Here is a 23065-nt window from a genome sequence, read left to right as displayed (position 1 = left end):
GAGCTGTTCTGGTGGAGTGTGGAGGGCTGGGCTGAGAGGGGCACCCTGCCCTGCAGGGAGAGCTGTCCCATGGGATGTGGAGGGCTGGGCTGAGAGGGGCACACTGCCCTGCCCTGCTCTGCCCTGCTGGGGCCATGAGCAAGAGCCAGCCCCTGCAGGGAGAGCTGTCCCATGGGATGTGGAGGGCTGGGCTGAGAGGGGCACCCCACCCTGCCCTGCCCTGCCCTGCCCGGCTCCATGGGCTGTGCTGGTGGCCCAGCCCGCCGTGGCAGCTGCAGGGACACCGGGGGTCGGTGCTGCTGCCTGAGGGGGGTCGGTGCTGCTGCCTGACGCGCTGCTGTTTGTCCCTGCAGAGTTCTGCCGCATCGACAAGGCCCTGTGCCACGACGAGGACGAGCAGCTGAGCTTCGAGGCCGTGCGCAACATCCACAAGCAGATGGACGACGACGCCAACGGCAACGTGGACGTGGAGGAGAGCGACGAGGTCAGTGCGGGCCGGGCTGTGCCCAGTGGGGCCTGGAGCTGCGGGAACAGGGGCTGGATGGAGTTAGGAGAATAAAGAGGGTATTTATTGAAGGGCCTTCGAATAGGCAGGACAACAGCCACAGGTGTGGCTCTGCCAGGATGGCAGAGATGGAAGCAGAAGAGGCCTTGGTCACATGATCTCCCATTTTTATAAGTTTTAGTCCATTTGCATACAGGAGCCAACTGTCTAAATAATAGCTTCAAATGATGAGGTTTCATCCTCCTTGCTTGTTTGCCCACCCTCCTCTTTTCACATTGTTTGTGCTTTGGGCCTGAAGTTGGAAGAGATTGTCCTTGAGTCTCCAGCTAGAATGGGATAGTTTTGTCTTCACCACCCTGTGAAAAGATCCCAGTAAAACTTAACATAAAGCTAAAGCTGCACACCAAAACAGAACAGAGAAATTTCAAACCCAAGGTATCACCAGGGCCTCGCCCAGCCCAGTGCTGGGCTGCTCTCACAGTCAGGCTGCTGTGGCCAGGGCTGCACCTGGGCTTGCTGCCTCCTCCTCAGCACAGAGGAAGCCACGTGTCACCTTGAGATGTTCCAAGGAGTGTCTCAGCACTGTCACCAGTGCTGGCTGGGGCTTCTCACTGCTGGGGGTTTGTAGCCACTTCATTGTTGTCAGAGCAGCTGTGGCTGCTCCATCCCTGGCAGTGTCCAAGGCTAGGTTGGATGAAGCTTGGAGCATCCTGGGATAGTGGAAGGGGTCTGCTGCCCGTGGCAGGGGGTGGAATTAAATGACCTTTAATGTCCCTCCCAACCCAAACCATTCCATGATTTTATGTTTACTGCAGTCTTCCAGCAGCCAACTAAAGAGATTTTGGGCCATGTGTGCTCAGTGCAAAAAAAGGAGCAGCTTTTTGTTGTGTCAGCCTTGGACATTTAGGTGATAAAGGATTGAAGAGAAAGAAAGTTGTTGTTCTTTATTTACACAAGCACTGATGGAAATAAGAGTCTGCTGGAAAAGGAAAAGCTCTTTGTTTGCAGTGTTGCCTCAGTTGTGGTGGGTGCTCGTTGGAGGTGAGGAATTCTGTCTTCTAGGGAGAACTGGCAGCTAAACAGGAAAGGCAAAGTGTTGGAAGCTGAAAGAGTAAGCACGTGGGTGCAGGGATCTGCTGCCACTCACGGGTAGCTCTGCAGTCCCAGGTGACAGAATCCCAGACTGGTTTGGGTTGAAGGGACCTTAAATCCATCCAGTGCCACCCTGCCATGGCAGGGACACCTTCCCCTGTGCCAGGCTGCTCCAGCCCCAGTGTCCAGCCTGGCCTTGGGCACTGCCAGGGCTCCAGGGGCAGCCCCAGCTGCTCTTGCAAACCCAGCCATCACAATGTCCCTCTGGAGCAGTGACAATTCCCAGGGACATGACACAGGCCCCTGGAGCCAGGAGCTGCTGGTTTTGGGTGGCTGTTCCCAGCTTGCAGGGCTGTTCCCTCTGCCTCAATCCCACTTGACTGAGTAGTGAAAGCAACTGAAAGGCTTCCAGTTGCATTTTCTCCTGCACTTGAGGTGTTTCCCTGGAGGCAGTTCCCTGCACTGGGTGGCTGGAGCTGCAGCTCAGCCTCTCCAGGCACTGGGGCAGCCTCGGGCAGCCCAGTTCAGCCCAGGTGTGCTGCTCCCTGGCATTAAATCAGGAATAAGCCTCGTGTTCTTAGGGCTGGGCAGAGCTGGCAGTTTTATGTCTCTGAGCAAATATTGCCCCCAGTCCCACTGCAGTCATGGGGAGCTCCGGGTACAAAACGCTGCTGGGAACGTGTGCTCAGAGCCTTGGCACAGAGACACTGCCAGGGTGGGAGGAATTCAATGGGTTTTTCCAAGAGGCTCCAGAATCACTGCCTTGGTGTTCATACTGCCACTCCCCAAACCCCTCTGAGCTGGATCTGAGAGTGCTGAGCCCTGCCAGGGCTGCTCCTGCTCCCAGCACCTCTGCTCTGCTTCTAGCAGGGCAACAGGCCTGGAAAAGGGTCTGGAGCACCAGGAGAGGCTGGGGGGGCTGAGCCTGGAGCAAAGGAGGCTCAGGGGCCCTTGTGGCTCTGCACAAGTCCCTGCCAGGAGGGGACAGCCGGGGGGGTCGGGCTCTGCTCCAGGGAACAGGGACAGGAGCAGAGGGAACGGCCTCAGGCTGGGCCAGGGAAAGTTCAGGTTGGACATTGGGAAAATTCCTCCTGGAAAGGGCTGTCCAGCCTGAGAGGGGCACAGGGGCACAATCCCAATCCCTTTCCTGCTGCCCACACTGTGGGACCAGCCCAGGGCACAGGGATTTCAGGTCCCAGTGCTCGTGGCCAGGGCCTGTGGAGCTTCTCCCAGCAATCCCAGCTCCCTGTCCCCAGGGCTGCTCCCAGTCCATTCTCCCCAGGCTGTGTTTGTGCTGGGATTGCCCCGAGCAGAGCGCTCGGGTTGTTGCACTTACAGTTGGACTCCATGATTTTGGAAGTCTTTTCCAGCCTCAGTGACTCTCTGTCCCTGGATTCCATCCATGCAGTTGCTGCTTTACCTCTGCTAAGCTTTTATTGAAGTTGCATTAAGTTCACCTGTCAATAAGCTCTGGAGCCACTCAGTGAGGTATTGCAGGAATTTCCCTCTCTGAGCTGGCTCCTGCTGTGTTCTCCCTGTCAAGGTTATCACTCTTCCCCCACATGGAGCCTGCAGTCAGGTTTAACTCCGGGCTGTGGGGGGACAGCTGCTGGGGGATTATTGGGAAGAATGCAGGAGGCTCAAATGTAAACCTTTTACAGGGTTCATGGACTTCCAGGATGGTCTGGGTTGGGAGGGACTTCAAACCTCATCCAGTTCCACCACCTGCCATGGGCAGGGACACCTTCCATTATCCCACGTTGCTCTAAGCCTGGTCCAGCCTGGATTGGAACTCTTCCAGGGATGGGCATTTTCCTGCTAGGCTGAGAACTTTATATTTTCATTTATTATTTTGGCCCCTACCCTTTGGGGGTAAGTGATGGGAGTGTTTTGTTTGGACTGAAACCCCTGCCTGGGCAGAAGGGGACACACAGACAGCACAGGTACTTTTAAAATAAATTATGGGTGGAGTTTTGTCCCACAGCTTCACGCTGTCCATGCACCATCCTTGCAGTTTTCCTGCTGGGAGGTGAATCTTCAATGAACTTTCAGATGACATCAGTGGCCTCGATTAAAGTGAAAGAACTGTCCCTCATGGGGAAATCTTCTAATTAGGGATCTATTCCTGTCTCCACGCTCGCAGCAAAGGCAGCTGTGGCTCTTTGGGATGTGGGTGCCCGCTGCCAGGGCTCTGGGATGCTGCCAGCCTGGTTTCCTCAGGAAACAAGGTTTGTGTTGCTGCTCGGCCTTTCTCTGGCTCCTCCCAGAGCCAGATCCCGCTGCTTGGGCTCACTGGGTGGGGAAGCCTTGGAGACAGGAGTTTTCTGTCCCTTTGGTGGAGCTGGAGGCTCAGGGCAGCTGCTGGAGCTGGGGAGCACGGCGCGCTCCCGGCGCGTGGCCGGTCTGGCCCTTGGCTGGGCACAGCAGGAGCTGGTGCTCGGGAGGAGGCTGGCACACATCCAGGGATGTGGGAGGGATGGGAAGCTTTGAAAAATCACTTCAGTAGCTGGAGTTTCTGTAGATTAGAAAACCACAGAACGGAGTTCAAGGAGAGGTTGGACAACGCTCTCAGGCACAAGGTGGGACTGTTGGGGCTGTGAAGAGCCAGGACTTGACTTGATGATCCTGTTGGGTCCCTCCCAACTTAGAATCATATTTTGTGATTCTATGGGAAAAAAAAAACCCTCCAGAAAATCCTATTTTGTGGATCTTCTCATTTCTGAGTGTGCCTTCAGCCAGCAAGTTTGTCCCCAGTCCCTCTGCAGCTCTCCTGGAGCCCCTTCAGGCCCTGCCAGGGGCTCTGAGCTCTCCCTGGAGCTTCTCCTCTCCAGGTGAGCACCCCCAGCTCTCCCAGCCTGGCTCCAGAGGGGCTCTAGCCCTGGAGCACTTCTGTGACCCCTCTGGGCTCTCTCCAGCAGCTCCAGGTGCTCCTGCTGTTGGAGGCCTCAGAGTACCAAGAGCAGCATTCCCAGGCTGAGTCTTCCCACTGTGATCCCAGCTCCTCCTGGGGTTTGTAGCAGTGGTTCTGGTCCTGTTGCCTTTGACTGGTTTGACCAGGGTTTGTCTTTCCCTGAGCTTGGTGGGGAGCCTCGGGTTTGACTCAGTTTCCTTGTGGGTTCACAGCCCGGCTGAGGCTGGGGTGCTCTGGGTGGGATCTTGGAGATGGTTTGTGTGGGACCGTGGCAATGGTCTGGTCCACCCTGAGCCCAGGGCTCAGAGCTTTGGGTGTCTCCAGGCCTGGGATCAGTGGGATCTTTCCAGTGCTTTGCAAGTAGGTCAGTGCTCTGCACAGTGGTTCTTGTGCCTGGGGTTTGGAATATCTGGGACAGTGGAAGGTGCCCCTGTCCATGCCAGGGGAGGAACTGGCTGGACTTTAAGGTCCTTCCCAACCCAAACCAGTCTGGGACTCCATGATTTTGCCTTTTCCCCAGAAGGTACTGGTGGGAAATGTGCTTTAAGGTCTGTCTGGGCTTTGGTGGGCTCAGCCCAGCTCCCCCAGCCCCATCCTGCTCGTTTATCAGTTCATCCCCCAGCCCAGCTCCGTCCCTCCGGCGAGTCCTTGGGTTTGTTTTGGAGCCCAGGGGAAGCTGAGGGATCACCTTTCCTTTCTGTGCTCCCGAGCTAAATATACAGAGCAGCAGCTGACCGTGCTGCAGCCCGAGCAGGAGCAGGAGCAGGGCCGGTGACACGGGTGACATTGCCGCGTTCCCGCCGGGTCACGGCGGCACCACGGGCACGGCGCCCCCGGGCCAGGCCCTGGCACAGCTGGAGCGCCAGGCTGGCTCAGCCCCTGCTGCCTCCACGCTCTCCCAATTCTCCCGTGTTCCACGTTTCCCAAATTCTCCCGTTTCCCACATTTCCCAAATGCTTCCGTTTCCCACATTTCCCGAATTCTCCGGTTTCCCACATTTCCCGAATTCTCCCGTTTCCCACATTTCCCAAATTCTCCGGTTTCCCACATTTCCCGAATTCTCCGGTTTTGCACATTTCCCCGCATTCTCCCCTTCTCCACATTTCCCAAATTCTCCCTTTCCACATTTCTCTCCACTCTCCCATTTTCCACATTTCCCCAGATTCTCCTGGTTTCCACATGTCCCCAAATCCTCCCCTTTTCCACATTTCCCCACATTCTCCCGTTTTTCACATTTCCCCAAATACTCCCATTTTCCACATTTCCCCAGATTCCTCCATTTTCCACATTTCCCCAGCTTCTTCCATTTTCCACATTCCCCATATCCTCAAATGTTTTCCACATGTCCACAAATTCTCCCGTTTTCCACAATTCCCCACATTCTCCCCTTTTCCCCATTTCCCTAAATTGTCTTGTTTTCCACATTTTCCCAGATTCCTCCATTTTCCACATTTCCCGAATGCTCCCATTTTCCACATTTCCCAAATGCTCCCATTTTCCACATTTACCGAATGCTCCCATTTTCCACATTCCCCACATTCTCCCATTTTCCACATTCCCCACATTCTCCCGTTTTCCACATTCCCCACATTCCCTGTGTTCTGGCAGGCAGGAAGAGCCGTGCCAGCTTTTGGGCAGAGCCCCAGGCTGCAGCTGCCTGGGCAGCTCCTGCAGGGGGTTTGCAGGGAGCCTGGGATCTAAAGCTGCCAGGCCTTGTCCGTGCCCTGTGTGACGTTCAAGCACCATCTCCAGACCTACGGGTCTTTTTTGGGTGTGGGTGCCAGCCTGTCGCACGTGGAGAGCCCAGGGATGAAGCTGCCTGCGTGGGGGTCGTGTCCTGGGGGTTGGGAATGTGGAATTATCCTTGAACTTGGTTCCACCTGTTGGGCACTGGGATGTGAGTGGTTCTCTGGCGGATTTCACAGACTGGTTTAGGCTGGGAAGGACCTCAGAGCCCACCCAGTGCCACCCTGCCATGGCAGGGACACCTTCCCCTGTGCCAGGCTGCTCCAGCCCCAGTGTCCAGCCTGGCCTTGGGCACTGCCAGGGATCCAGGGGCAGCCCCAGCTGCTCTGGGCACACTGAGCTGGGATACATAGATTTATCTGTATTTTTCAGTGGAACTGCCTCCCCTCCTGCCTGTGGCATTTGTTCCAGCTTGGATTTGAAGGTGCAGATCAAACCCAGGAATAATTTTTGGGTTCTTACTGCATTGACATAAAGCTGGTTCCATTGTGCCACTTCGGTGAATTTTTGGTGTTCCTATAATTCAAAGAAAAGTCTGGAATCCCAAGACCAAGCATTCTAATTACTTATCCCTACTCCATTATAAATTAATTTAACATATTTGCTTACTGAATATTTCCTGGCTGGTCTTTCCAGGAACAGACATATTCAGGGGAACTGCAGGGAATATACTTATATCTGTAAAAAAAATAGATGTGTATATCTTATATATCTAATATATCCATCATGTTTTTTTAATTCAGATTTATTATAACTTTCCCATCAAAATTATTACTATTCAAAAATTTTCTTTATGCTCCTCATCTCCCTATAAGATGAACCAAAGCTTAATCCTGCTGTTAATTCCTCTCCTAGTTCTTGAGGGAAGACTTGAATTACCATGACCCAGCAGTCAAGCACAGCACTTTCCATGGAGAGGACAAGCTCATCAGTGTGGAAGATCTCTGGAAGGCCTGGAAAACATCCGAAGGTAAAAAGGGGCAAAAAGGCAAGAAATCCTTTCCCAGGAGTGCCAAGGAGTTTGGATTGCAGATGCCCTGGGCAGAGAGTGCAGCTCTCAGGAGGAATGTGCTGCTTTTCCTCCCTTGTGCCAGGCCTTGTGCTCTTCAGCTCCCTTTTTGAGGTGTGGATTCCCAGGATTTCCTCGGGGTTGGTGCTTCCAAACTGTTCCTGCAGCACCTGAGCGTGCCCACCAAAGGATCAGTTCTTGTTTTGTTCCTCTGCCCTAGAAATATGTGTTAAATACAGCCAAATTCCAGGTTCTTCAAACACCCAGATGGAATTGTACTGGGTGATGACATCCTACATATTAATAGAGCTGCTTGGGAGCTTTCCTGCAGGTTGTGTTTTTCTTAGGAGAAACATTTTTAACCTGGAAAGCTCCTTCGCAGTGAGAAGAAGGGAGAATAAAATCCAGGAAGTGTCATAAGTGCAGTCCACGTAGAAATAACTTAATGCTGTTATTTATCCCAGCATCCAGGGAGCTGGTGGGACTTCAGCTTCTGCTGAGAAACCTCCTGAAACCTGGGAGTCTTGGAACAAACTTTTAAGATTGGCAAGTGCTTCCCCAGTGCTTTCACACAGAATTCCACAGAAATCATGAATCCAGTTTCCTTTTGTGTTCCTCATCTCTAAAAGAGGAGCTCTGTCTATGTCCATTCCTTGAAATACTGGATGTTAATCTTCTAATCAGTTCACCAGCCACAGCAATTTCAGTTTCTCATTTATGTCCTGTTTGTGTTTGGCTTTTCTGTATTAGCCCTTAAATGTCTCAGGAGGGATGTGCTCTGTGTTTCCAGAGCTGTGGGTGCAGCCTCAGGGAGTGCAGCAGTCAATCCCATTCCCAGGAGCACTGAATGGACCCTGAGGTGCAGCATCTGCAGCGTGGATTGAAACACAGTGGGGCTGTGCATGAGGAGAGAAGGCTCCAGGGAGAGCTCAGAGCCCCTGGCAGGGCCTGAAGGGGCTCCAGGAGAGCTGCAGAGGGACTGGGGACAAGGGATGGAGGGACAGGAGCCAGGGAATGGCTGCCAGTGCCAGAGGGCAGGGCTGGATGGGATCTGGGCAATGAGGAATTGTTCCCTGGCAGGGTGGCACTGGCTGGGATTTGGGGTCTCTCCCAGTCCAAAGCAGTCTCTGTGATATCCATGTGACAATTCCAGAGCTGTGTGTCCCAGACCAGACTCTCTCCCATGGAGCTGGACAGGGATGTGTTGAAAATTCTTGTCCACATCACTTTAGGAGTGGCACAATTGCCCAGGACAGGGATGGAGTCACATCCTGGGGCATTTCACAGCCCTGAGGATGTGGCACTTGGGAACATGGTTGGGGTGGCCGTGGCAGTGCTGGGGGTGGTTGGGCTCTGTGGGCTCAGAGGCATTTTCCAGCCTCAGGGATGCTGTGATTCCATGACTCCGAGTCCCTGTGCCTCCTGTAAGAAATATTTATCCCCTTACAGGCCTGTTTACACACGGCTTTGCCTGGAGTGTGTTTTGCTGTCAGCTGGGAAAGGGTAGAAATCATTAAGGGATGGAGGAGAACATCCCTGGATACTCACCAGGCCCCTCATTACTGAGCTGCCCTGGCTGTGTCCCTGCCTCTGCACAGCCAGGGCTGCCACGTCCCTGCAGGGACACAGTGGGTGTCCAGTGCTGGACTGAGCTCCTGCTCTTGTTCTCCCTCTCATCATCGTGTAGACCTGGCTGACAGAACGAGTGCCTGCTCTCTGAAGGGTGCTCTGATGTCATGGAATCACAGGAGTTGGGGTGGGAGGGACCTCAGAGCCCACCCAGTGCCACCCCTGCCAGGCAGGGAGCCTTCCACTGTGCTCCCAGCCCCAGGGTCCAGCCTGGCCTGGGACACTGCCAGGGAAATTTGAAGCCTAATTTTGGAGTTTGAGCTGAAGTCATGAATCAGGCTCGTAGGAGAGGTCTGCTCCCTCCTGTGGGTGTGCCAACAGCTGTGAAGGGCACTGACATCCCTCAGGTGTGGGGTGGCTGGGCCTGTGTCATTTCTTTTCAAGCCATTGCTTTTCCTCCCTTCCATTGCTGCTGTTCCTGGTCACATGTGGAAAGTAAAAAGAGATTTCTGCCCCTGAACTATGGCAAAAGGTAAAGGCTGTGGTGGCCTCACGAGGTGCTGGATCTGAGGGGTGGCACCTGGGTGAGCCTGGCTCTGCCAAAGCTGTGGAAGCGATGCCAGATCAGCCCCTGGGGTGAGGAGGCAGGGCAGGCTCCTGCTCATCTGTGCCTGTGGTTCTCAGGGGTTCTTCCCACAAGAAACACGGCTGCACGTGGAGGTGAGAGAAGCCAGGGGCTCTGCAGGAGCCAGGGCTGGCAGTGCTGCTGGCTGGGCACGTGGCCTCATGGCCTGTGGCAAGTGCTGGTGATGTCACTGTGCAGGGCCTGTGGCTTCTCCCGTCGTTGCCATCCTGCTGGTGCCACAGCCACAGGTGTCCCCTGGTGTGTGGCACAGTGACAGGAGCTCCCTGCGGCCAGGGAGGGTTGGTGGCATCGTCTGTGCCACCCTGCAGCTGGGTCACCATGCCAGCACCTGTGGGAATGGCACCTTCCTTTGGAGCCTTGCTGTGCTCACTCAGCACGGGGCTCTGCCTCAGCTCCATCAGCTCAGTTAGCTCTGAGCTCCATCTCTGAGCTCACTCATCTCTCCCAGATCCCTCCTCTCTCTCATCACTCATTCCTCTGAGCTCCACCTCCCTCATCTCCCTCAGGTCTGTGAGCTCCTTCAGCTTCCTCATCTTCATCTTTCTGCCCTTCATAGTTCAGTCAGCTCTCTGAGCTCGCTCATCTCTCTCAGCTCCCCCAGCTCCCACAGCTCCAGCTCCCCCATCTCTCCCAGATTTGCCATCTCATTTCTCTGAGCTCCATCTCCCTCATCTCTCTCAGCTCCCCCACGTCCCCCAGCTCCCCCATCTCTCCCAGATTTGCCATCTCATTTCTCTGAGCTCCATCTCCCTCATCTCTCTGAGCTCCATCTCCCTCATCTCTCTCAGCTCCCCCACGTCCCCCAGCTCCCTCATCTCTCCCAGATCTCTCATCCCTCCTCTCCCTCACCCCTGAGCTCCCCATGGGAGGTGTTGGGCTCCCTGGAGTTTGGGAAGATGTTTCTGTGCTCGTGGGCCCAGCCAGGGTTGGCATTGCAGCAGAGCCATGCAGCCCTGCCATGGACAGGGCCAGGGGATGATAAATTCAAGTGTTACAAAGCCCCCTCTGTCCAATAAACACATCTGCCTTGTCCCAGGCCAGGTTGAACATGACACTGGGACAGTGGAGGTGTCCCTGCCATGGCAGGGGTGGCACTGGATGGGATTTAAGGTCCCTCCCAACCCAAACCAGTCTGGGATTCTGGGACTGTGTTTGCCTCCAGAGCATTGCTGTAAGTACAGCACAACAAAGTGGCAAGGGCAGGAGCTTGATTTCCTAAGGTTTCCTCATTTATGGCTCTGGAGCTGCATAACAGCTCCAGAAATAATCCACAGATGCCCAGGGGAGGAGGTGAAGGAGCAAAGTTCACCTGGTTCACTTGGGCTGCAGCACCTGCTCCTCCTCCTCCCACAGATCCTTTCTCAAGCTGCTTCCGATCGGATTTTTCTGGCATCGCTCCGTGTGTGCTTTTCTTAGTCAGAGCCCAGAGGGAATCCCAGCATCCCAGCCTGGTTTGGGTTGGAATGGACCTCACAGCCCATCCAGAGCCCTGGCAGGGACACCTTCCCCTGTGCCAGGCTGCTCCAAGCCCCATCCAGCCTGGCCTTGGCACTGCCAGGGATGGGGAGTCCACAGCTGCTCTGGGCACCCTGTGCCAGGGCCTGGAGCAGGGGTGAGGTTTTGGGAGCTGACCTCAGCATTCAGGGTCTTTGGGCATGTGCTGAGGATGAGCATTCCCTGTTGGAGCGTGGAGGCAGCAGGATCACCTGGCTGATAGAAATCCCAGTGATCCCAGCTGGCACCTGCTGGCACTTTGGGTGTTGGCCCTGCCAGGGTGCCAGGCCTGAGCCCTGCTGGTGCCGTGGCAGGAGGTGGGGCCTCCTCTGCTCCTCTATCTGATGGCCTCGTTGCATGTGTTAATTTTGGGAACTGCAGGGGCAAACCAGCCCTGGGAAAGGTGTGGTGTCACAGGGAAAGCTCCAGGCAGCTCTTCCCATGCCATGTGGGGGCTCAGGGGCAGCAGAACCTCAGCAGTTCCTGAGTCTTGGCAAAAGCGGTCCCAAAAGGGGAGGTTGAGATCCTGCAGGACTGCCTGGAGTGTCTCATTGTCAGGGCCAGAGGGCTGGATGGGATCTGGGCAATGAGGAATTGTTCCCTGGCAGGGTGGGCAGGGGCTGGGATGGAATTCCCAGAGCAGCTGGGGCTGCCCCTGGATCCCTGGCAGTGCCCAAGGCCAGGCTGGACACTGGGGCTGGAGCAGCCTGGCACAGTGGGAGGGGGTCCCTGCCATGGCAGGGGTGGCACTGGGTGGGATTTAGAATCCCTCCCAACCCAGCCCATTCCATGATTCCATGGAAGAGGAGCACTGGCTGGGAGTCAACCTAAACTTGTAACAGGTTGGAAAAACCTCAGTGCAGCTTTTTTGGGTAAAGGTTCCTCTCACTGAAAAGGGCCTTTTCAGCTGATTGGGAAGGAGGGATTAACTGGGGTTAAAATGAGGGTGTTTTTGGGGCAGCACAATGTGTGCCCACATTCCTTCCAAGGGAGAACTGTGGTTTATGGTCTGTGACAGAGGATGTAAATGCAATGGAGATTTGGTTAAAAAATACTTGTTAGTGATTTGTAGGACACCAAAAGGTGGGTTTTGATGGGAAATCAGTTCCTCATGCTGTCAGGTTAATGAATTAGGCTTGGCCCTGGTTTTTCCTAAAAATGCTGCTGCAAAGTGTCCTGGAGACACCCTGGTTAGAGACAGCAACCGTGAGGGATTTGCCCTGGCAGCAGGGAGCTGCTGGGCCCTGCTCTGCATCTCCCTCGTGCCTGCTGTGTTGCTGGCCCTGGTGGCTGTGCCCAGAGCAGTTTCTCGCCCTGTTGTGCAGGCTGGCAGTGAACAATGCCACCATGATGGGGACTGTGCTCAAGATGACCGACCGCAGCCACCGGCAGAAGCTGCAGCTCAAGGCTCTGGACACGGTGCTCTTCGGGCCTCCTCTGTGTGAGTACCCCAATCCCGCCTGCCAGCCTTGGCAACGACCCCCAGGGCCACCAGGTCTGCTCAGCCTGGGCACCAGAGCCAGGCCTGGGTGACCCAAAGTGCCCAGCACAGCCTCACCTGGGAAAGTCACCCCAGCACAGTTCCCCTGGAGCAGGAGCGGGTTGGTCCTGGGTTTATGGGAGCAGCTCTGTCGCCTGGAGCATCCTGGGCTGGCATTCCCATCCCAGAGGGCTCTCTCTCCCAGAGAGGTGCAGCTGGGAGGTCCCACTGTCCTGCTGGGATCTCCTGTGTCCACAGGTAAAACCTGCTGCCTTTGTGCTGCTGGAGGGCAGCAATCCTGCCTGCTCCCAGGGCAGCTGCTGCCATGTCCTGGAGCTCTGTCATCATCTCCTGGCCTTTCCTGGGGCTCCACTGTCCTGTCCTGGGGCTCTGCTGGTGACTCAGGCTGTGAAGTACCCACCTCTGGAGGAGGGAAGGAGCAGCAGGCTGGATGGGAAGTTCAGGGTGGTGGTGGGAGGCCTGGGGCTCCTTTGATGCCTTATCAGGATCTCCAGCTCTCTGATGTGTATCTCCACGCTCCAGGTGCTCCCAGTTCCCTCTGGCTCCTGTCTGCTCCCTGTTGAAGGTGCTTTTGTCTCTCTGCTCCTCTGGCATGGCTTTCTCCTGGGCTTTGGGTGCAGAGGGCTGGAATCTCCCCTTTCCTGCTGCCCATGCTGGGGGATCACCACGGGAATTTTGGGGTCCCAGTGCTCGTGGCTGGGGCATGTCTGGCCTCAGCACTTTCTCCCCAGGCTGCTCTCCACCATTCCCACCCAGTCCTGGGAAAGCTGCCTGCACAGTGTGAGGCTTGGCAGAGCCACAGGGAGGAAATCACAAGCCTGGCTTGTACAATCAGCCATTTTTGCTCACAGTTATTGAAAAGCCTCTTTTTGCACAGGCACAGTTTGGTTTTTATTTATTGCCTGTGTTAAATGTGAAGCTTTTTGATGCCTGGGTGGCTCCAGCCCAGTGACTCCTGTGCTGGGGGCAGAATTTTTCCAGAGTTGTTGTGCTGTGTAAATGGCAGAGTGAATGGCTTGTACTGGCTGGGAATTAATGTCTGTTGCCACGCTGGAGCTGTTTGTTCTGCCCTGCAGCTCCCTGGCCCTGCAGGCTGACCCTCCCTGGGGCACAGAGATCAAAGTGCGCAGGGAGCCGTGGTGCTGGGGCTGCTCCAGAGCCAGGGCTGCTCGCACACCTCTCAGCTCCTGCCTGGGAGCTCTCCAGGCCAGCCTGGGCTGGTGGAAGGTGTCCCAGCTCACAGCAGGAGGTGGAATGGCATGAGCTTTCATGTCCCTCCCAACCCAAACCATTCCATGCTTCTAGGATTGTATATACAGGGTGTGTGAGAAGAGGAAATACACTTGAAATCTGTAGCTGAAGGAGAGTTTTATCCCTTTTCAGAAGGTAAAATGTACTGGTTTCTGGTCATCTGAACGGCTTTGTCACCAGGCATGGGGAGAGGTTGTTTATCTAAACCAATTCCTTCAGGAATGGATTGCAAAACACCTTTCAGAGGCACCAGCAAGTGGCAGCTTTGGGCAGTGCTGGGTGACCTTTCAAGCTGCAGGATCTGCTTTACTTTACACCTCCTTTCCCATGGTCAGGGAGGTGGCTCAGGAGGGGAGCTGGGCTCTGGGGGTCTCTGAGCTGCTGGCAGTGGGATGTGGTGCACAGGCACAGATTTCCAAGGGTTTGTCTACTCTCTGGAAGCTCTGTTCACCACAGGTGTAAAAGCTCTGATAAAAGCAGCCTCAGCTGGAGCTCCAGGCCTCCTGCAGGCTCCTAAATCCAGACACCCTGCTGCCCGTGGGGAGCACAGCAGGTGGACACAGAGCTGTTCCTGCTGCTGGGTGAAGCTTTTCCTGACCCAGGGCTCCAGGGGTGGGTGTCTGGCTCGTGGCAGAGGCTCCAGCCAGATGCCATGGCCACTTTCCATGTGGATCTGCAGGCTCCTGCTGTCCCCCCAGGTCTGGTTCCTGCTGCCAGGCTCCAGCCCTGCCATTTCCTACAGCAAACAGGTCTGACCACTTCAGCTCTGTAATTACTCCAAGTGCAAGGGAGCGTGGTAGAATTGTAGTCTAAGCAAGATAAGGTGATTCCTTCTTCTGTGTCTGTCCCTTTGGGGCCCTGTTCCTGTGGTCTTGGAATTTATCTGGCACCAAATAGCACAGCTTCAGGTGAAACATGGAATCCCAAGATGGTTTGGGTACTGCTCCTGTGCCCTGGGCCACAGAGCAGGGCACCCTGGCCGTTCCACAGCAGAGCCTCAGGTTGTTCCTGTGCAGTCATTGTGATTTAAATCCCTCTGGATTTGTCCCTGGCCCACAGCAGAGCTGGCACAGCCTGTTCTGCACCCGTGTGGCCGTGGCTGCTCCCAGCAGCAGGCAGACCTGAGCTCACCTTGCACCTGCAAAGCCTGCAGGAAGAGCCACGTGCACCATGGAAAACAGACTTCTCTGCCTTTCTCATTTCCTTTCTTTTTTTTTCATAAAGGAGGGAGAACAGGCACAGTTTTATCACAGACTGATTGTTCTGCTCAACTGCAGGACTTGATGTCCTGCTGGGTTTGCAGCTCTGCCTGGGCTTGGTGTTTGAAAGAAGTGAAATGATTGAACAAGGGGGGAGGTCTGGAGCTGCAGGAGGGTTGATTTGGTGTAAATACCAGAAAAAAGCATCTGCAGTGAAGGTGAGAAAATGGAGATGCTCCAGGGCTGGAGGGGCTCCGTTCTGTGGGGCCAGGCCAAGGGGGAATGACTTCCTACTGCCAGAGGGCAGGGCTGGATGGGATCTGGGCAATGAGGAATTGTTCCCTGGCAGAGTGGGCAGGGGCTGGGATGGAATTCCCAGAGCAGCTGGGGCTGCCCCTGGATCCCTGGCAGTGCCCAAGGCCAGGCTGGACACTGGGGCTGGAGCAGCCTGGCACAGGGGAAGGTGTCCCTGCCATGGCAGGGTGGCACTGGGTGGGATTTAAGGTCCCTTCCCACCCAAACCATCCTGGCATTCCATGCTTCTACATTTCCATCCAAGCTGAGTTTTCCTCATTTTCCTCATGCCCGTGTCTTTGGCCAGTGCTGGTGCAGGGGAGGGATGTGTGCAGTGCTGGACTCCCAGCTGGAGCTGAGCACAGCTGGCACCAGGGGCAGGACAGGGACCTGGGCAGGTGGGGCTGGCAGGGAATGGCCCAGGGGGCAGGAGAGCAGGGCTGTGGGAGGGTGCAACGCCCTGAACACGTCAGCCTGCTGCTCTCCAGATGGGAGCTGCAAGGTTTGAGGCTGAGGGATGTGCAGGCACTTGCCAGGATGTGCTCCTCGGAAGAGGATGTTGTGCCAATCCATCCGGAGCGGAGCGCGGCCAGCGCTCTCCTTGTTTAGCTCTGAGGGTTGGAGTCACTCTGGCTGTTTGCAGGGAGGGATGGATCCCAGGTGCTGGGGGAGAGGGTGCTTGCCTGTCTGCTGGGCCCTGGGGAGGGGTCCTGTCCCTCTCCCTCCAGGGGAAGCCTCTGCTCCGTGGGCAGGGAGCAGCAGCCCTGTCCCCCTGTGTCCATCCAGGTCAGTCCGTGCTGTGCTCTGCCTTCCCAGTTTGGGTTTCCACCTCCCAGCTCCCCTCCTGTGTCCCCCCAGCTCTGCCAGTGTGACAGATGTGGTTCAGCTCCTGTCTGACCCCCCCCTGCATGGCAGGGACACCCTCAGAGCCACAGCTCCTCTGGGCACCCTGTGCCAGGGCCTGCCCCCTCAGTACAGGTATTTTTTCCCTGTATCTGGTGTGAATTGCCTGATGTTTGATTCAAAACCAGTGGATGCTGATCGCTACGTCCCAGCTCACTAGACTGAGCTGCTCTTTTATTTGTGGCTTTTCCAGCACACATTTGGTTGAGTTACAGGAAAAAAAATCTGCTTGACTCATCTTTTTGGGCTTTGTTTAGCACTTGAGCCCCCAGTAATTACTTTCATCCTCTCACATGCATCAACACCTTTTTTGAATTAACTGTTGAAAAAGGGAATTTCCACAGTGAGTTGTGATTCTGATGGAAAGTTTGGCAACTTGACAGTTGGACACTTGAGCTGCCCCAGCTCTGTGAGCTCAGCAGTGTTTTTCCAAGTGTTTATTTTGTTCTTAGTTACCTGTGCTGCCCTGTGAGATCACAGCCGTTCTGGAGGGGTTCCTCTGTGCAGCTTCCCCTGTACCACTTATTGCCAGGCAAATTGGAGCTGGAAGCTTTGGAATTTCATCTTTTTTGTTGTTCTTATGTCTCCAAATTGAATAAATGTTGTCAAGCTTCTGGTTTCCCCCTTAAATATTGACACAGCTCAACTTTTCCCTTGGTGAATCCTGTGCCACAATTCCTTGTAAGACTGCCCTGAGTTCTCCTGTGCCACTCTGGTGCAGGCAGAGCCCTTTGGAGCTCTCCTGTTGGAACCCAGGACACCCCTCTGGGTGCCCTGGGTGACCTGAGCCCCTGGCAGGGGGCTGGGGAGTCCTGGCAGGAAGCCAGAGACACTTGGGATTTTGATCTTAACCCATGGAGCAAATTACCAACCTTGGGTGAAGAATCACAAGTCACAGAAGTTTGATAATGAATTTATCACAAGGTGAAAAGTGGAATTTTGGGGGTTTTACTACCGGGGTCTAGGAGGCAAGATGGAGGGATTTGGGCATTGTCCTGCCCTTCTTCCTTCTTCTTCCCAGCCTCCATCTTCTGGGTGATGCTGGCACATTTGGACTGGTTTAGAGTAGAGGCAGACAGTCTAACATAGGTGATAGGTATTGGAACATAATGATAAATAAAGTACACGTAACTCATAGTGTAAAATGCAGACACCAGCCTGGGGGCGGGCAGTGTGCCCTTGACAGACCTGCAGATCAGAACTCTGCGGGTCCAAAAAAGAATGTTTTAGATAAGAGACAACAAACAACCTTGTGAAGCAGAGCCGAGGAATTCCGGCTCCTTCTTCCACCATGGGGCTGGGAAAAAGGGACTCTGGGGCTCATCCCGAGCGCAGGGAGCCCGAGATTCTGCGGCGGTCCCTTGTCCCCAGCAGTGTGTCTGCTCTCTTGCAGTGACCCGTCACAACCACCTCAAGGACTTCATGCTGGTGGTGTCCATCGTCATCGGCGTGGGCGGCTGCTGGTTCGCCTACATCCAGAACCGCTACTCCAAGGAGCACATGAAGAAGATGATGAAGGACCTGGAGGGTCTCCACAGGGCTGAGCAGTCTCTCCATGACCTGCAGGAGAGGTAGGTTCCCACTGGCCATCCAGCTGGAGCGCTCGGCTCTTCCTGCACGGTTCTGTTCCTTCACAGCTCGGGAAATGATTGGTTTTAGCTGTCCTGGTGCCTCACACCAGTCAGCTCCTTCCTGGGGGACCTGGCAAAGCTGCCAGCAGCCTCTGGAGCCCAGATGGGGGCCTGGCTCCTCCTGCAGGGACTCCTGGACAGGCTGTTCTTTCCCAGTCACAGAACCAGGGAATGCTTTTGGGACTGGAGCTTGTCCAGTCCCACTCCTGCCACGCAAGGCAGCTCACGTGGAATTTGTCATCCAAGCTTGTTTCACCTTGGCTTTTGGTGGGGAAGATGCATGTTTGAACAGTGGGAGCAATCAGGGATTTACACATCCCCTCTTGAATTCTTGGAGCTGTGTGGGGAAGCAGTACCTGAGTCGAAGGGTGTTGCTTAGAAAGTGAAAAAAATGCATAATTTTGGAGTATTAAATAGGAATATCTTGGCTTTTGGCATATGGATCAAAACCTGCAGCCTCAGGAATGGGGTCTCTGCTCCCAGGAATCACTGCACTGGTTCCAGTAGAGCTACTGATGGGAGAACATGCTCCAAGAGAGCCTCTGGACTTAGGATCTTCTGGGACAGGGATGGGTCATCTGCTGGGTCGGTGCTGACAAACCCGTGGGATGCTCTGGCAGTGGAATATGTTAAGGGCAGATTTAGCAAATAACAGAGCAGTATAGTGTGGGCCTTGAACGATTTTCTGTGAGGTTTCAGTGGAGTTTGGGAGGATAAACCTTCACTAGGCTGCCCTGTGAGCTGATGGCTGCATTTCCAGTGATTTCTGTGGACATGGGTTTGATGCCAGGCCAGCCACGGGGTGTGGTGAGTGCCCTGTGCAGGCACCAGGGTGCCGAGGATGTCAGACCTGCAGCCAGCCAGGTGCTGGGGATCTGTGCAGTGCATTCCCGGGTCTGCAGCCCCACTTCTTGCCCAGGAGCCCCTTAGAGCCTGCAGGGGTTCACCCTGCCCCTGAGAGTTGCTGGCAGGACTCCTGTTCCCCAGTGAGGTGGCACAAGTGGTGTCCCTGCGGAGAGCGAGCTCCCAGGTGATGGAGCCATGCTGGGCACCTTCCCCTGGCACAGATCCACTCCCCTCTGTGGCTCCAACCACAGCTGGTCCCACACAGCCTCGTGGAGTTTTATGTCACAGCTTGGAAGCACTCCCAAAGAAAGTTGGATTTGTTTTTCCTGCATCTGGAAGGAGACAGGAATCCCCTCTCTGCTGTCCGGGGCAGGAGGGCTCGGCTGGGCGTCACCTCCGAGCTCCAAACTGGGAATGTGCCTGTGGGGAACGACCTTGGGCCCTGCTGCTGAGGGCAGAGCCACGTAAACAAGTGGATGTTCCTGGGAAGTTCAGCTAATGCTCTTAAAGCCCCTCAGGAAGAAACACAAAACCACCAGGACACAGCCTTAAGCCGGAGCAGCTCGGCGGGGCTCGTCCTCGCAGAGGGCACCCAGCAGGAGCTCAGGGGCTGCGAGGTGAGCTGGGGGCTTGGGAGGCCTCTTGGGGAGATGTTCCTTCCTCCTTGCCCAGCAGGGTCCAGCTGGCATCTTCAGCTGCCACAGGAACAGCGAAAACTCCCCAGTGCTCCAGGACTCGTGGAGAAGTTGTGCTGCAGTTCTGCTCAGAGACTTCTTCTCCAGAGCTTGAAGGGCCCTGCTGTGCTGGCTGGGTGAGGCTCAGTGCTGAGCAGAGCTCTGCAAGGCACGGGATGCCTCTCCAGTGCCAGTGCTGCTGGAATTTGCTGAGCAGCTCAGACATGCTCCTGAGGAGCTGGGAATGTTCCTACACAACCCCAGCCTTTATTCATCGTCAGAGCACCTTGGAGAATGCCCCGCAGCAGTGACACTTCCCGGGCCATTAAGTGACTCATCAAGTCTTGGCACATCCTGCTGAAGCCTGAAAGGAGTGGGCAGGTCTGTTTTGGAGATGTGTGGGTTGTATGGAATCTCCTGGAATGTGAGCCCCCTGCTTGCCCGGAGCAACTGGGGGCTCTTGCTCTCTTCCCCCCGTGGCAGCTGCAGGTGGGTGCAGTGTCCCCTGGCACAGGTGGCACTCGGGTGCTGTGCGAGGGTCGCTGGCCCGGCTGGTGCCCTGCCAGCCTCACAGCCCTGCTGGGAGCCCAGCACAGGTCAGCTCCTCGTGGAAGATCCCACTGAGCCATGGAGAGCCAGGCTTTTGTTGCTGCCACAATTCCAAGTTGCTGCTGTACACTCCTGCTGATTCAATCTGTCATGAGGAGGAATAAGAACGTCCAGGCAGGATTCAGACACGTCTGAATTTGCAGGATTTTGTGGGAGGAACGTGGATCTGTCCCGTCTGGGTGGTCTGTTATGCTCTGGCAGATCTTCCCCTGCTTTGTTTTATCAAAGTCTTCACTTGGATGAAAATACCGAAAATTGAGCTTAATTTGAGACCCTTGAGAGAAAATCTGGGTGTGCTGTGCAAAATGATGAAAATGCATCCTGAGTATTTGATAAATGAATCAAGCTGAGACCGAGCAGTTGACAATTTCCTTTCTTCCCAGCCATGGTGAACTCTCTCCCTGCATCCCGTGGGCACAGCAGAGCAGAGCACAGGGCTGGCTCTGGAGGGCAGAGCACAGATGTTTCTGGAGGGCAGCCCTGGTCCTGGCTGCCTGCAGAGCTGGCCCAGCACTGGCCCTGGTGTGTGTGTGTGTGTTGCAGGCTGCAGAAGGCGCAGGAGGAGCACCGCTCCGTGGAGGTGGAGAAGGTGCACCTGGAGAAGAAGCTGCAGGACGAGATCAGCATTGCCAAGCAGGAGGCACACCGGCTGCGGGAGCTGCGCGAGGGCACCGAGAACGAGCTCAGCCGGCAGAAATACGCCGAGCAGGAGCTGGAGCAGGTGAGGCCTCGCCTGGGGGAGGCACTGAGGGCACTGCTGCTGCATCCCCCTGGGGGGAATCACAGAAACACAGAGTGGCTGCGCTGGGAGGGCCCTCAGAGCCCACCCAGTGCCACCCTGCCAGGGCAGGGACACCTTCCCCTGTGCCAGGCTGCTCCAGCCCCAGTGTCCAGCCTGGCCTTGGGCACTGCCAGGATCCAGGGGCAGCCCCAGCTGCTCTGCTCTCACCTGTGGGGGCTCAGGGACACAATCCCAATCCCTTTCCTGCTGCCCACACTGTGGGACCAGCCCAGGGCACAGGGATTTCAGGTCCCAGTGCTCGTGGCCAGGGCCTGTGGAGCTTCTCCCAGCAATCCCAGCTCCCTGTCCCCAGGGCTGCTCCCAGTCCATTCTCCCCAGGCTGTGTTTGTGCTGGGATTGCCCCGAGCCAGGTGCAGGCCCTGCCCTTGGTCCTGCTGGGCTGCAGAGGCTGGCACAGTCCCAGCTCTGCAGCCTGCCCAGGTGCCTCTGGGTGCCCCATCCCTTCCCTGCAGTGAGTGCCCACAGCACCAGCTCCGTGTCCCTGCCCTGGATCCCTGTCCCTGCCCTGGATCCCTGTCCCTGCCCTGGTCCCTGTCCCTGCCCTGAATCCCTGTCCCTGCCCTGGTCCCTGTCCCTGCCCTGGATCCCTGTCCCTGCCCTGTCCCTGTCCCTGCCCTGGATCCCTGTCCCTGCCCTGGATCCCTGTCCCTGCCCTGGATCCCTGTCCCTGCCCTGGATCCCTGTCCCTGCCCTGGATCCCTGTCCCTGCCCTGGTCCCTGTCCCTGCCCTGGTCCCTGTCCCTGCTGATGGTTCCCAGCGCTGGTCCCAGCCCTGGCCTCTGAGGAAGGCTCTCCTCACTGCTCTCCACAAAGTGCTGGCACATGCTGGAGTCCTGGCTGTGCTGGCACGGGGAGCTGGGACAGACCCAGAACTGCCTCTGGGTGCCCCATCCCTTCCCTGCAGTGAGTGCCCACAGCACCAGCTCTGTGTCACTGCCAGGATGGGGCTGCCCTGGATCCCCGTGTCCCTGTCACCAGCAAAGACATTCCCAGTGCCAGTCCTGACTCCTGAGGGACACCAGTCCTCACTGCTCTTCACCCCCCTGAATCCAGTGATGCTGCTGCTCTTCTGCCTTTGGTTTCCCACTGCCCTTTGTGGAGGAAAAGCCCTGAGTCTCTTTTCCATAGTGCCCATTACACATCCCAGTCACTGCTGTGGTGCTGGACAGGGCGGGTGCTGGCACCTTGTGACATCCCAGCAGGAGCAGAGGGCTTGGACTTGCCCTGGAGCTGCACCCTCTGGGATTTCTGACTCCCTCCCCTGTCCATGCAGTCTCTCTTGATTTGTGTTTATGGTTTTAGGACAGATTTAGAATGAGTTCAGTTATGCTTTCCATGTTTTCTCGTGGATCAGAGGGGTGTGTAAGGGTTGGAGCATCCAGCCCAGCCATTCCCCAGCCTGGCCAAGGCCACCACTGACCATGTCCCCAGTTGCCACATCCTGTGAAATCCCTGCCTGGATGTGACTCCAGCGTTGCCCTGGGCAGCCTGTGCCACGGCTGGACAACCCTGTCCATAAGGAAATTTTCCCAGTATCCAACCTTAACCTTCCCAAACCTACAAGAAGTCCAAACCCACAATCCCAGTAGCTGCTTCCTATCTCACCTGAGGGACGGTTCTCACCTGGCTGCAAGTTACAGATCAGTTTAAACTGAGACTGGAGCCAGACCTGCACGAGCCAGGCAGGTTCCTTGGAACAGGGAATTTCAGAGATCTGCCTGTACCCCGGGGCTCTTGGCTCCCTGAAACCCCCCGGGCTGGGCTGGGTGAGACATGCCTGAGTTACAGAAGAACCCACCCAGGGAAAAGCTCCGAGTGTGAGCAATCCTGCACAAAAACACTGCTCTGCATCCGCCCACCGCCGCCAGGCTGGGGCCGTGCCCGTGGGCTGCAGCTGCAGGAGCAGGGCAGCTCTGTGGGTGGGAGGCAAAGCTGCTGTGCAGCCTGAGGCCACAGCCCCCGAGCCCCAGGGTGCTCTGGTGGCACAGTGCCCCATCCCTGAGCGTGTCCTGGGATTGGGGTGCCATCCTGCTGCTGCTCCAGGCTGGAGCACCTTCCCTTCCTGCAGGGCTTGCCAGGCTGTGAGAGCCTCTGCACAGGGTGGGCACTGCAGCAGACGAGTTCATTCCTGGTGGTCTACACCACTAAAGGCTTTTCTGTGAGGCTGCAGTGTCCTCCACTGGCTTCTCAGCCAGTCCCTTCTAACCTTTGTCTCCGTGGGGTGTCAGGGTGTGCAGGAGCCTGGAAGGAGACACCCCAGGAGTGGCTGATCCAGCCAGGCTGTTTCTTTTCCTGACCAGCAGCACATGTTTTGTGTCTAAATATTTTTCTCACTTTCTCCAGTGTGGAAGTTGTCTCCTGACGAGCTCCCTGGGCTTGGCTG

General features: G+C 56.0%; 1 protein-coding gene across 1 annotated transcript in view; it reads left to right on the top strand.

The window, feature by feature from the left end:
• Nucleotides 1–23065, top strand: part of STIM1 (stromal interaction molecule 1) — a 64093-nt gene that overhangs the window by 24352 nt on the left and 16676 nt on the right. The window contains exons 2-6 of the mRNA XM_041470300.1: nt 354–484; nt 7110–7224; nt 12273–12413; nt 17514–17691; nt 20424–20601. Of these exons, the coding sequence (XP_041326234.1) occupies nt 354–484; nt 7110–7224; nt 12273–12413; nt 17514–17691; nt 20424–20601 (743 nt within the window). The remainder of the gene's footprint in view (nt 1–353; nt 485–7109; nt 7225–12272; nt 12414–17513; nt 17692–20423; nt 20602–23065) is intronic.

This window comes from Pyrgilauda ruficollis, unplaced genomic scaffold, assembly GCF_017590135.1.
Source record: "Pyrgilauda ruficollis isolate IOZ18807 unplaced genomic scaffold, ASM1759013v1 scaffold244, whole genome shotgun sequence".
Taxonomy (NCBI): Eukaryota; Metazoa; Chordata; class Aves; order Passeriformes; family Passeridae; genus Pyrgilauda; species Pyrgilauda ruficollis.
Note: the sequence above shows the minus strand (reverse complement) of the source record. Positions and strands in the feature narration are given on the sequence as shown.